Source organism: Meleagris gallopavo, chromosome 8 (assembly GCF_905368555.1).
Source record: "Meleagris gallopavo chromosome 8, MGAL_WU_HG_1.1, whole genome shotgun sequence".
Classification (NCBI taxonomy): domain Eukaryota; kingdom Metazoa; phylum Chordata; class Aves; order Galliformes; family Phasianidae; genus Meleagris; species Meleagris gallopavo.
In genome coordinates, this window is record NC_139411.1 from 9,911,739 (window position 1) to 9,925,161 (window position 13,423).

The 13,423-nt window shown below is 37.2% G+C and overlaps 1 protein-coding gene across 3 annotated transcripts; it reads right to left on the reverse strand.

Moving 5' to 3' along the window:
- Positions 1–936: 936 nt before the first annotated feature.
- DNAJC12 (DnaJ heat shock protein family (Hsp40) member C12) lies at positions 937–11,939 on the reverse strand. Of its 3 annotated transcripts, none has more exons than XM_010714263.4 (6): positions 8,856–11,939; positions 6,194–6,272; positions 4,227–4,366; positions 3,143–3,341; positions 1,942–2,061; positions 937–1,400 (listed from the first exon to the last, which is right to left on the reverse strand). In XM_010714263.4, the coding sequence occupies exons 1-5, from the start codon at positions 8,931–8,933 to the stop codon at positions 1,967–1,969; spliced, it is 591 nt and encodes a 196-aa protein (XP_010712565.2). In that variant the 5' UTR covers positions 8,934–11,939; the 3' UTR covers positions 937–1,400; positions 1,942–1,966. The 3 variants fall into 3 exon arrangements, with proteins under 3 accessions (XP_010712565.2, XP_010712564.2, XP_019473052.2); XM_010714262.4 differs by having other exon boundaries at positions 937–1,403; XM_019617507.3 differs by having other exon boundaries at positions 937–2,061.
- Positions 11,940–13,423: the final 1,484 nt, after the last annotated feature.

Genomic DNA, 13,423 nt, shown 5'->3' on the forward strand with positions numbered 1-13,423 from the left:
CAAAACAGACCACTTTGAATGACATAAGAAACAGTTTTATTGTTCAAAGACCTCCTATATGCTCTCATGTCAATTAGGTGCTAAATCATCCACTAAAGCACCCTCTGCAAGCAAAATGGGGAGGGAAGCCTGATCCCAAGTAGGCCAGTAGTTGTATTTCCATCTTTTCAGAAAGGAGAGAAAAATAAATTACTTTGTATTCTTTACATGGGCTAGTGCTTCTGTTCCTTTCGTTTCACCTTATTTACTGTCCTTCCATGACAAAATGGACTGAAAGTCTTTCTTGAGCAGGTATCTTTCCATAGAGACAAGTAAATAGTAATAATATTTAGCAGATATTACAAAGAATTATCACTATCATCTGTTTTCAGCTACAAAATACACAAGGGAAAAGAACACAATTTTGTATAAGCAGGATGATGCATTGTAAAAATAGCTGTCACTACTGATGTCAAAGTAGGATCAATGTAGCTGTAACAATAGAACACCATTAATTTGAGCTTTTATAAACAAATTGGTGCAAACACTACCGGAGTTACCACTGGTATCAGCTCCTGTAAAGAAAACTGGCATCAGAACAACAGTACAAATGTATCTAATGGTACGCACACATTATCTGTGTTGCAGTGACAGGTATTTGCATTACAGCTTGTTGCAAATAAACACCAAATTGAAGCATGACAGGACAGTCAGCACATCGTATTGCTGGCACAAGGCCAAATGTGTTTTTTCAGGAAGAACAGATGTCATACAACTGACTCCATGATGAGAAAAGGCCACAGTTCTTAGCCTTTCCACAGAGGTTCCCAGTATTCATAACTGGACTCCCTTAATTGTTTCCCTGCTGATGGGACAAGTAATAAGAAATTCAAGAGGGATCTCTGTGAGGCGCAGAGTATTTCATTTAAAAAAAAAAAAAGAAGAAAAAGACAACCCTTTCTGTATGTATATAGTTTTATTTCTTGCTGTCAGAATCACTTGCCCACACAAAAAACACAATGTCAATTAGCTGACATATCAGTCAGGATCACAAAAAAAGGAAGCAAATGCAAAATACACACAACACAGAATATGAGAAGTCACTCAGCATTTCAAAAACTTATAAGATTTTAAACATATTAATGCAGGCTGGCCTGATTCTTGATACTTAGGGTCATATCAGGATTTTGTATGCTGTCTGTGAGGCACAGAAGGGAAGAAAGTAACTATTACACTAGGACAATGCTGGCATACATACAAGAGGTATCAGATTTCCACCAACAAATCTTAACAAGAAGAGTTTCTGTCCAATAAAGCGAGGTTCTGGAATTGCCTTCTAAAACAAGCAGTTGGTGCAAAAAGCTTACCTATTATGATAGAATGCAAGTGATTTTTGAGAGTGCTTGATCCACCACGGTTACCTGCTGAATAATAATAAGGTTCTTATTTCATTTATATTGCAAAATTACAACTGTCCAACAAATTAGTCTTGTAAAAGTACTGTGAGTGCATGCATAACAAATCACTGCAGTAAGTACAATGCAATAGAGTAGAGAACCAAAGTTCAGAAGCAAGCACTTTTTAAGTTAATTGTCATACAGCTTTTGGTAGATTGTCATTTGATAATAGTAATATCTTGGAATCTAGCATTGACTTTTGGTTCTGCTGAGAATACAGTTGCTGAGAATACAGTTATTATTACTACACAATATTTAAAAACACAAGAAACAATATACAAAAAATTAGATAACTACACCAAATCACTCTACATTAATACTGAAAAGGGCTCTGCTTACTGAACCTTCTTATTAAAACAGACCTCCACTGTAATACTCATAGACTGTGTGTTAACAGATACAGACGTTACATTTATTCAAACAACATTCAAATCACAATGAATGAATACAAAATACAAATAACTTAAAACTACTGCAAAAAATACTGAATTGTTGAATAGATGACCTCACACTGCTGTGTATTTTGCATTTTAGATTTCATAGTTTCTGAATTTCCTCAGAAGATCTGATGGGGCATCCCCTGACCAGCGGAAACGTAAGTGCCAGTAGTTTGCCTCTGAAAATCCTGGGGGGGAAACAAAGAGAGAGAAAGGTAAATAAATTACAAACTTACAATACTAAGTTGTTTGAAATAATAAGTTAATCTTCCCACAACAAGCAAGTCCAAAATTAGTCACTTTCAAGTGTTCTTGACTAGCAGGGACAACCTCTGGTGACATTTTGTTTACTTTGAAATGTAATTACTTTACAAAAGTCTACAAAACTGATTTAATTAACTAAATTAGCAAGCAGTATAGTAAGTTATTATTTTTAAATACTACATTTTTTTAGTTACATCTCACCAACATTTGTTTGTAGAACTTTATTTCCTGCATTCTATAAACACTTATTAAGCTAACTTTCGTTTACTCCCAGTTTATCTTAATTCCCTGTTCAGTCAAATTGAGAAGAAATGACAGAAACGTTTAATAATATTTCTCTAATAATATGTATGTAACATTATGAAACTGCTAAAGTATGAAACAGAACAGAGGGTGGCCTTTGTGGTAAGTTAAATTTGGTTCAGATATACTAACCTAAAAATAGATAGGAAATACTAACTGGCCAGATGATAGTTCTTGAAATACATCATTTATTCTGGTGAGTGCACTATTTTACAAAAATACAAAAGAAACCTTCAAGCCTAAATTTTCAATCCTCATTAGGTGCAAACTGCGCATAAGTATTGAATGCTGGATTTGAAGAAAAAAGAAAAAATAAAGGAATCTAAATGTTTTATGTAATATGATTTAAAGTTTCAGTGTTTGTTTCTTGTTTGTTTTTTTTCTCTTTAATCACTGAAAATAATTTATTATTTTTACCCACTTCAATCTATCATGAGAAGAGTTTTTCATTTTGATTTAACTGACATTGGTTTTACTATCTAGCAGGCAAAGAAACTGGGGGCAGGGATGGAGAAAGGCCTGAAAGCTTCAAAAACAAGAAAAAAAAAACAAATCCTAAAAGCTATAATAAAATCCCAATCCAAAACCACATTAAAAAAAGCTACCAGAAGTTTTACTCTGGAGAATTCTTCATAACTACAAGCCTCAGTCTCAGGACAGTGCTGCCTTCTGCAGTCTGCTGTAACTGCTGGTTTTACTTACTTGGGGAGTCCGGATTCTTTGAAGACTGTGGTTTTACATCAGGAATTGCAACATCTTGCTCTCTATTCCCATCAGACAATCCATCTTCATTGTTTTCAGTTTTCTGGGTCCAAATCTCATTAGTTAAGTTGTTGCTATTGTTCAAGTCAGGAGCTTCCAGCATTTGATCCTTCTTATTTTGGACAGCCCAGTGCATTGACTATAGAAATGCAGAAATAAAAAAAAAATAATGTACCATTTTCTATGCTTTAAAAAAAATTGATTTTTTCCTTCCTACATTGTAATAAATAGTCAAATACAGTACATAGTAGAGAAGCTTGCAGGTGAACAGGAGAAAGAAACATGGTAATGCACTACAAACAGCATTTGAAAGGATAGCTTGTGTCAGGCGAAGACAAAGAACAAAACCTAGACGTGTGCCACATGAGTTGAGATGCTTTTTAAGAGAGCTTGAGTGACTTCTATTTCCATTTTCAAAGCTGCCTTTGACTTCAGTGTTCCTTTTGAAAGCAAGACAATTTTGAAAGTTTTACTATTGAAGTCTGCATTACGACTCCTGTTTGAAACTGAGTATGCTTGGTGAGATATTTCCATCAAACATTTAAACTCAGGCAAGATAGTTCAGCTGGAGAGGTTCTCAAACATCAATAGTAAGCAGAATTGAGGCAGGCAGGATTGAAAGGGGAAACATTCATTCACCTGTCTAAATATCTGACCATGTGGATTTGTAACAACCATGCAAAAAATAATCGAACATCGTGGAATTAGAACCAAGTAGAAACACACCAGCAAAATTAGCAGGGAAATCAATCCTCAGAACATCTATTTCTAAACTATAACCTGTAGATAATACACTTGAAAGTAGCCAATGTGAAGAATTTACTGTAAAACTAACAGCCTAAAACCAGACTATGAATGGCCTTTTACAGCTCTCCAATGTTATCCGAGTTTCCTCAGAAATCATTCTGCACCATCCCAAAACCCCACCACTGCAGAGCAGTGGCAGCTCACCCTCCCCGACTGGAGCATTTCTCCAGGGTCAACCCAACCTCCTCTCTGTATGTCAGACATAGACAACACCAACCGTTTTCACAGAGCTGCTCAAGGCCTCCCACTGCTGGAAAGGAATGGTGATTTTGCTTCTCCTCCAGTAATCATAGCGCGCTCGACTCTCTTCATTAATAAGAACCTCCTTAGCTTGCTGCAGCTTCTGGAAATTCTCCACTACAAAACAACCCAAAATGATGCTAAAGCCAATACTTGTTTTCTGTGAAATCAATTCAGGTCTACCAGCAGCACAAGGTAAATTGACAAGCAGAACCAACAAGCACATAGAGGAAAAATGAAAAATAATTAAATTGTGCATTTAATTAGGTAGCTTTTCCACATATGCTAAAACATTATCTTAGATACCTGACTGCACAAATGAGAGCTCTCACTTTTCCCTACAGGATAATTTTTCATTAAATGATTACTAAGGATGCAGTTACACATTACTATTCGTAGAAAGGTTATAAAGATTTAGATTTATCTAAGAGCCACCTGTGTTACAGTGATCTATTACTGTTATTATTCATACATTCAAAGTTTACAAATTAGGTTTCTTTTGAAATATAAAGCCCAGTCAAAATTGGTAAGCTTAAATCAAACAACAGACGACATGTTGGAGAGGCAGTTCTGCAGTTTCCTTTTCTAGTGCCACAAGTTTTCAATAAAGTTATTTTAATTACTCTTTACTGAGCTTAGTTAAGCTGATGAAATGTCAAATCAAAAACTTTCATCAGCAATGTGAAAAGGCATTTAACATAAACACAGAATATTTGGGTAAATGCGGCATAAAATATTTCTTCTTGATAAAACCTAACATTTGGCACTCGGCCTCCCCTCAGTTTCTAAGCTTCACTGACTTTAGAGGGAGCTGTGGGGCTATGACCTTGGAAGTTTCTTGTTACTGCATGAGCCAGAATTTGAAGTCTGTTACACTGATTCCATTGGCACTTGTGTTAATCAGTAAATCAAATACTAGTGATGAGGTTTTAATTAACAGGTGGTAGATTGTCTTTCAAACTCCAGATCTCAAGAGGTTCTTTCTCAGAGAATACCAAAGTGAGACATCCTACCTATTTTGCCTTTCAACCTCCCCTTGCCAACTCACTGAAACAGGACGACACATCAAGAGGGAGAGGCAATCTGGCTGAGAGCTCTGCTGGAGGCAGCGGGGCGGGAGCCTCCCATAACAGCCACTGCATTCACAGCTCTGCTGTCCCAGGGAAGTGTTTATAGTTAAACAATTAGGAAGGATCCAAATGAAAAGCTTTGTGCATTAACCAAAATGAAAAGTATACTTAATCATTCTGCAATTTTTAGTTGGGACTATAATTATGATAAGAACAGTTGCAAGAATAGAAACTATTCAAAGATGAGAACAGATTAGAGCTGTCTTTTGGTTATAAAAAGATAAAATTGTCTCCAAATAACTCAGGTGCTGCTTAGACGTCACAGGTATGGCTTGGATATGATGAACTGCGTGCTTAATTGAGACATTAGCTGATGTTCTGCAAACAGATGACTACTTCTGCGGTGTTGGCTTCTCTTTATTTCCAATAATTGAATTACACTAAAAGAAACTGAAGTACATTTAATATGATCCTGATTATCTTGTTCCTGGACGCAAATTAACTAGTTGACGTAAGTGTGACATTTGAATGCCACTGGGCTTGGAAGCAGTCCAACTTCATAGGTCTAGGAAGGGCTACATGCCATAAACAATTTCTGGATCCCTACCATAGGAATAAATTATTAAAGAAAGAAAGAAATCCTAGAAATAAAAAAAAAAACTAAGGACTTCCTGCTCTTACCACCTATGAGTATGCAAGTGTTAGAACAGAATATTAAAGCCTGCTATTTAAAGACAATATGTTCAATACACATGACAATTAAAATGTATTGGGCAAAAGAATATTTAGTAAAATTTTAAGGTTGAATTTAATATCTTAGTCATTTTAGTTATCTTAGATAAAGATTATTTTTAAATAGAGAAAAAATACATACCTGCTTTGGGGTTTCCTGGGTGTTTGTCAGGATGACATTCAAGGGCCTTAATCTTAAATTCTGCAAGAATTTGCTCAACCTAAACAGGATATCAGATTTGAAATGAATAAACACACAGAAAATTGTGTTCAAATTTGCTCTTTGAAAGGGGTTGGAGAACAACAAAGAATGTTGAAAGATTCTTTTCCTATTCATTTCACAAACTTTTAGTGCAGGCAAAATAGGCAACAATCATCTGTCAGTGACACTAATTTCATTATCCTCACATTCATCCTTGTTTTTGTTTTGGTGAAACTTGGTCATCCAATACAGCGAGTTAGCTTGAAGAAAAACACGTAAAGATCACATGTGCATAGTAAACTTAGCCAGAACCACAAGGGTTATCTAGCTTACATACCACAAAGCTAGACAAAGAACAGATCACAGTGTTCCTGTCAAGTTAATTTTCTGGGCGAAGGCTGGTGTGGAATAGAATACATTTGTAATCAATATATGAATATTGACATATATTACTTTAAATTAACTACAAGTTCCTACATTTTATAATGTCATAAAGATCATAATCTCTGGAAAAGCAAAGAGAGATTAAGAGCTAACAAAGGACAGGAAACCACAGTAGCTGGGGTTACGCTTTGATTTTCAAACCTTCAGATTTTCATAGTATCTTGTTTCTTCCTATAATTCAGAAGTCAACATTTCTTTATTCCATTCTATATCTCAAGCTTAGACAAGAATTCATCCTAAGATATCAGTTTCCATGCTGGAAAAGTTATTCACATAAATTCAGCATCCTTCAAACTCCGATGTCCATATAAAATTTAAATGAAATATTTTAAAACTAAGTTACAATATCATTTTTCTGTAAAGCAAAAGTACATGTCACTCAACTAGCTGGCCAAATTTTGTGGTCATATGCTGGGAAAACTTTATATGACTTTTATACTAAAATACATTCAATTTACATTAAAAAAAAATCAATATTTTACCAAAAAAGTTATCTTACATCTACTAGAATAACACTGTTTATGGATGAAGGATGTAGAATAACTATCACCTCAGCCTCTCCAATACAAAGAGGCTATGAGCCCAATTCTGTAAGAAACCAAGAATGAACACTTTTTTTTTTTTTTTAATATAGAGAAATGCTATTGAAATACTTGAGGCTATTCGTGTTTAAATTGATCCAGGTCAGATCAGAACAGGGCATAAAAATACTACGAATGTGCAAGAGTAAATTTGCTTTTGTACAGGCCTAAAGAAAGGTGCATAGAAACCTATATTGCTACAAATACTTGATGCATATAGAAATCAGTGTAATTGCAAAATACCTGTAATGCTTCAAATTTTTTTTAAGTGCTAATAGTCACGTACATCGTGCTGAGAGAAGGAATCATCGTACTCAGCCAACTCGTTATCTCAGTTTGCGCTCCTACGTCAAAAACAATGCTGTAACATCTGCTGCTTGTCTCAGTAAGTAGTACTTGACTGATTATTTTTCAGGACCCACTGGCAATTATTCCACCTTTTGAATTTCATTTTGAAGCAGTTTGAAAAATCATTATCACACGTGCATGAACTGTCCATTAATTAATAAGCCCACAAGGCATTAATGTGAGCTAGGAGACGAGAAATAGCATTTGCAAAACAAGCCTAGATATGAGCTTTAACACTGCCCTCTGCTGGGATGTCACATTAGAAGTTCTCTCAGGGAAAGCTTTAAATTACCTTCTGCAACAGACCTAAGATGCTTACTAATTGGCTTTCAGTGACATAAATTTTACCAGCATTTGACCATTACAACAAATGAAAGCATCTGATTAAATTTACTGAGCAGAATACAGCTTTCATTCACCCTGAATTTACCATTCATTACAGCAGAGTAATTAAAACTCCCTTTTCAAAATCCTAATTCTAGCAGCTAGATTAAAAAATAATAGCATACCTATTCTATCTATATCTCAAACTATCCAAAAAACATTACATGGACATATTCAGGAAGAAGAGTGTTTAAGTACAAATCGTACAACTGCTTACATATCTACAGTATGCATCTGCCAACAACAAAAAAGATTCTAAAACTAGTTGTAAATCATTAAAATTATCATTAAAAATCATTAATATGATGAATGAAAAAGATGTACTTTTTGTTTTTCTTCCCAATAATGAATACTGTTTTCTAAAATGAAAAAGGAATAAGATAGGCATATACTTGAGAAACTCAATAGCATCGTCAGCCATTGGCAGCTCTGAACTTTCAGTTAGTTGCATATAGTTAGCTTCTTCATCTTTTAAAACTGCAAATGTATTCCAATATGTTATTTGCATATTGGCAAATTTACACACTTGGCTCACAATTTAAAACCATATCACATGTTGAACTAAATTATTTAATAAGCCATAGTTTCACCTCTATCTGTAATACAATCCTGTTTCATAAGACATTTTTAATGTGAGCCTCATTCTAAGAGCTGAACATTGGCATATAGATCAGAAAAATGAGCTTTGCAAAGGGAATTCTGAAAAGAGAAAAGTGGCAAGAAAGAAGGCAGTACATTTCAAATAGTTCTACCTTTAGAGATTAATAATTTCAAATCCCCCCAGTAGATACACAGGGACATTCAAACTGTTATTAACCTGGAAGGGAGGTGGGAAAGGCTCTTACCGTAGATAGTTCATCACACCCGAGCAAGTTGTAGTAATCTTCCAACTCATCCAGTCTGCAGTTCAAAATTGCATCCATCTGGGCTGCTCCAGCAGGCTTTTTCAAGCTGAGGCACAGCGGGTTTAAAATATAATATCAATACCCAGCTCACAAATAGGTTTAAAAGTAGCCTGGGGAAACAGGCGATTTCCACACAGGTCTGCAGCTCTCTCCAGCGCTTTTTAATACAGAGAGCTGACACACATGAATTGTCTTGAATTCTCTGCCTGCCATTGGTCCCTGCAGGATGCCAATCCGCTTGCACAAACCTGCCAATGGCAATGCTCCCTGGGATTTGTAGTCACCCAAGTCATTTCAACATCAAACTCCAGGTCTCCTCCAAACTGAACTCTGGATTCTCAGTAAAATCGAGCTGTATTTGAGATTCTGTGGATAGCCAGTTAAAGTCAGTTTCACTGACTTTATGCTCTTATGCACCAGGGCTTATATATTCTAAAAGATACATTCTGCTTTATTTTTAAATGATCGCTTCCAAAATAATGATGACCGGGGCTGCACGCTTCTGTGAATGAAATCTTCTGGTTCTGTCAGTTCCTTCAACAGAAAAGGTAAATTCTTTTCTGTGAAAGATAGCACACATACATGTTATTATTCAAAAACAAACAGTTCATTACTTTTGTACAGTTGCATGTCTGTCAAAATCAAGTCTATGAAAAGACAGCATAAAAAGATAATAGACTTACTGTCTACTATCAAAAGAAACAGAAGTTCTCAGTTATTTCAAATTGCACCTTAAAGGCTTGTATCATGTGCAAACACCTTCTTTGTAAAACTCATTTGACTTTGAAATGAAATACATTTTAATTTGAATTATAATTAATGATCAAGGTCTAAGTCCAACAAAGCCTACATTCATTAATTAATTCTCCTACATTAATTAACTGTATTCTCCTACAATCTACTGATTTTAAGAGGTGATACCTAGGGGTAACAGTAACCACATGCTGGAAGCTTTCTCTGGAGCCTAAGGAGCTATATTTTTACTTTCACTGTTCAAGAGCTTTGTAATGCAAGATGTTTAAAGTCATAAATACTGCTGATTCTTTAAACTAACACTAACATTGCTTTGAATATTTATATAATCTTAGATGCAGTAACCTAGGAGAGTCTATGCAAAATAGATATATAGGGTATGATCAAAGCTATCACAGTGCTAAGTGAAGCAGTGAAGGACTTAGTAGCCATTCAGAACCATTTATAAAATGTGGAATACACAACCCCCACATATATAATTGCTATGGTTTACTCTATGTTACTATTATGTATAATGTTAATCTTCTGAAATTATCTATGTAATTATCTGCTACTTTAGGGTGTAGTGTCTGAAAGTTCTTGTTCTACTGTATGTTCAGGTAGCTTGTTAAGATTATAAAATACATAAAAAGCACATGAAAGAAAGAAGCAGCAGTATCAAACAGCAATGTGTGAGCCTCAGTGAAACTATTTAGAAAACATGGAGTATTTCTCAGAGTATATAAAACAACTGATTTTTTCCAACCAAGTGAAAGAATGAACAATTACAAAGCTCTCCCTCTTCTCCATTCCTTACTAACAAATCACAAAAGCATAATAAAGAAAGGAAAGCGTTTTAGCAAGAGATCGTGTAAATATTTAAATAGATAGTACTTTGGGGGAGGACAAAAAACAAACAGCTGTTCCACATCCCCAGCAGCACTCCTGACATATCATTCTTGGCTAAGTATTTATTGCGTATTTGCATAAGGTGAAAGGGAAGGATCTTTTTAACCCCTTTTCCCTGCAGGTTTCAGTGGCTTTTTTGTGCCACAAAGTAAACTGCAGATCCAAGAGCAGGATTCAACTGACAAAATCCCGAGGCTTGAAAGCTTTTTGTTCACAGGGAGTTTTCCCATCTATACTCCGTTCAGACGGAATGAACAAGGACTCCAATCCAAACCACAGCAGTGGGCATACTTGTTTTCCCTCCTCCCAGGAATTTCCAGTGCTTTGAGCATGGAAGCTGCAAAACACTAATACAGCAGAGTAGCATAGTCAATTGCTGCTCCTTACCAGAACTACTCATGGAGCATCATCAATAAAGGAGAGGAAGAGAACCCATGTATAAAAAAAATATAAAGATTACCTCCAGGAGATAAGCGTTGTTTGAAAGGGAATCAAGCACAGGAGATGGCACAGCGTATGTGTATTCACATGTTTTGGTTAGCCTAGCCCAGAATGTACAAACAGTACAAAAAGTGAGGAAATCTCGTATTTGTCCTCTGTACCCAGCCACTAACAAAATGTTTGTGTTCATTCCCAACACGTAATCAACAACGTTGCTTGCTTAGAGTCAGGAGCAAAATTAAATCCTGGCTCAGTGTAACAGAAGGCTTGCCATCCACTTGCTGGTCCAAAATGGCTATTTAAATATAACAAGGCAGATCTGGAAATCTGTATTTCAATTTATTCCCATATAATGTATGAAACCTTCTAGTATCAGTTCTTCTCAATCAACTTGAGTTGTTTTGCTTCTGAAGGACAGAGCACATAGAATTCAAGGCATAATGTAACTCAAATAAGTTCTGCATGCTCCACCTTCGGATGGTCACACATACTCAGAGATGCAGGAATAGAAGAGAACCCAAGCACTGCCAAACCGACTTCCCAATTTAGGGGCAACTACTGCAACATCATCATTGCATGCATAAATGCTCACAAGGTTAGAGTCAGCTTTAGGATCCTCATTTATACTTTTGTGATTCATTTCCTCAACAACACTTCCACAGAAAGCTCTGTATCATCCACCTGTGTCAGTTATATGGTGTCTTCCTTAGAACAGTCTTCACATAAAGAAGCATCCAAACACCATTACTAAAGTAACACCTCTCTTTTTATGCCTCAAAACCTGATTCTTGTCTCAACTTCAACACAGAAAAAAAGAACACTTTAGTACAAATTCGCAGACAATGACAAAAATGTTACTTCTTGTTTTGATACATGTGAAGCATAAGAAATGTTACGTGCAATTTAACCAGAAGTACAGATTTATTACAGCTGATGCTATCAAGGTCTGCAAGGCAGAAATTCTACTTGTCTAATATTGGTCTTGCCAACAAATTTAAGGATTAGGTAGCATTGAAGTCACTAAGGCTATAATATAGTTGGTGATATTAAGCAGTAATATTAAGGGAAAAAATACTGAAATCTATATCCATGAAATTTAGATCAATATTACTGTGCCAGTAGGTAATATAATCAAAGCACGTGCAAAAAGAGACAGGCAACATTTCTCCTTTTAAAAAAAAAAAACAGATTTTGTTATTGTTGTAAGCAAACTCTGACTCCTATCAGCTCAGAATAACTAAACAAATGAGAGGATGGTATAAAGCCAATTCAGCCACCACTTCACACAGCTGCCTGAGGTTGTTTTAATTCACCCTTGTAGAAGAGAAAGTGTAACACAACTGTATTATACATTTCTGTGCCTATCTATACAGCAAGAAATACAAGCAAAAGAAATGTAAATATTCTTGAATATCTTCCACACTGATATTTCCTATGGAACACTGCAAAGCACAAGACAGTGAGCAGCAAACACGTCTTCCAGGGGGCTGCTCTCAGTTTCCTTCATTTCACTTCTAAACAAAATCACTATGCAGAACCCTACTGATTGTGTTAGAACTGTGCCCAGTGCAACATTTTGCCCTCTGAAAGTCCACATTTCAAATAGCCAACAAACACAAGAAAATAACGTGTCTATCCATTACTACATCTTGCAAGATGCATTAACAACGATACACACAAGTGCCAGTCACACCTACCCTCATAGTCAATACCACTCCCACAACAGAAAAGGAAGGCAAGACAAGCAAAAACGGAATTCACAGTAACATGAAGTTTAACATCTAACAACAGGGGCCCAGGCCGACATACAGCCCAGCTCACTTGTGTGTGCAGCACCCCGCGCTGATGGGAACCACGGCTGTGGGTAACGGTGCGGCCACGAGAGCGGGCGAGTTCCGTCCGGGCGGAACTTCGGGCGGGAGATGGCACGCCTAAGGAAACCTGGGTGTGTGGCTCAAGCAGAAACGGCTCACTGTTCAGCGTCTACCATTAATACAGCGGAAGACTCCACACACCAATTCAGCCACGAGCTTTGTGCCTCCCGCCAGGGACGAGCAACGTGAAAACGCCTAAGCTCGCGAGTCCAGCAAAACGCATTTGCGGCGCGCAGCCCGGGGCAGGGAGCAGCAACTGTTTGCGAGCGCTGCGTTCTACAGCCGCTCTACAGAACGGCTGCGGAGAAGCTCAGAGTTTTCCCACCCCTCCGTGGCACCGGCACCAGCGACGGGACCGCGGCACCGCCATTTGCCAGCGGCACCCCCGCCGGCAGAACGCGTTCCCGCGACGAACCGAGGCGGGCCTCCACCCGCCGGAGAAGATGACGGCCGCCCGTTCCGGGTGAGCGGAACGAGGCGCCGACTCCGCCCCGACCCCGCAGCGCTCCTCGCGGCCGCCCAGAACGCCGCGCCGTGCGAGTGCCGAGCGGG

What these genes read in the sequence shown, in the direction of transcription:
- DNAJC12 (XM_010714263.4), bottom strand. Translation starts at nt 8,933, where the DNA reads ATGGATGCAATTTTGAACTGCAGACTGGATGAGTTGGAAGATTACTAC. An exon ending in CCCAGGAAACCCCAAAGCAG is followed by an intron (nt 4,367 to 6,193) that starts GTATGTATTTTT and finishes GTTGTTTTGTAG; the next exon opens with TGGAGAATTTCCAGAAGCTG. An exon ending in TGAGCAGCTCTGTGAAAACG is followed by an intron (nt 3,342 to 4,226) that starts GTTGGTGTTGTC and finishes GCATTTCTATAG; the next exon opens with TCAATGCACTGGGCTGTCCA.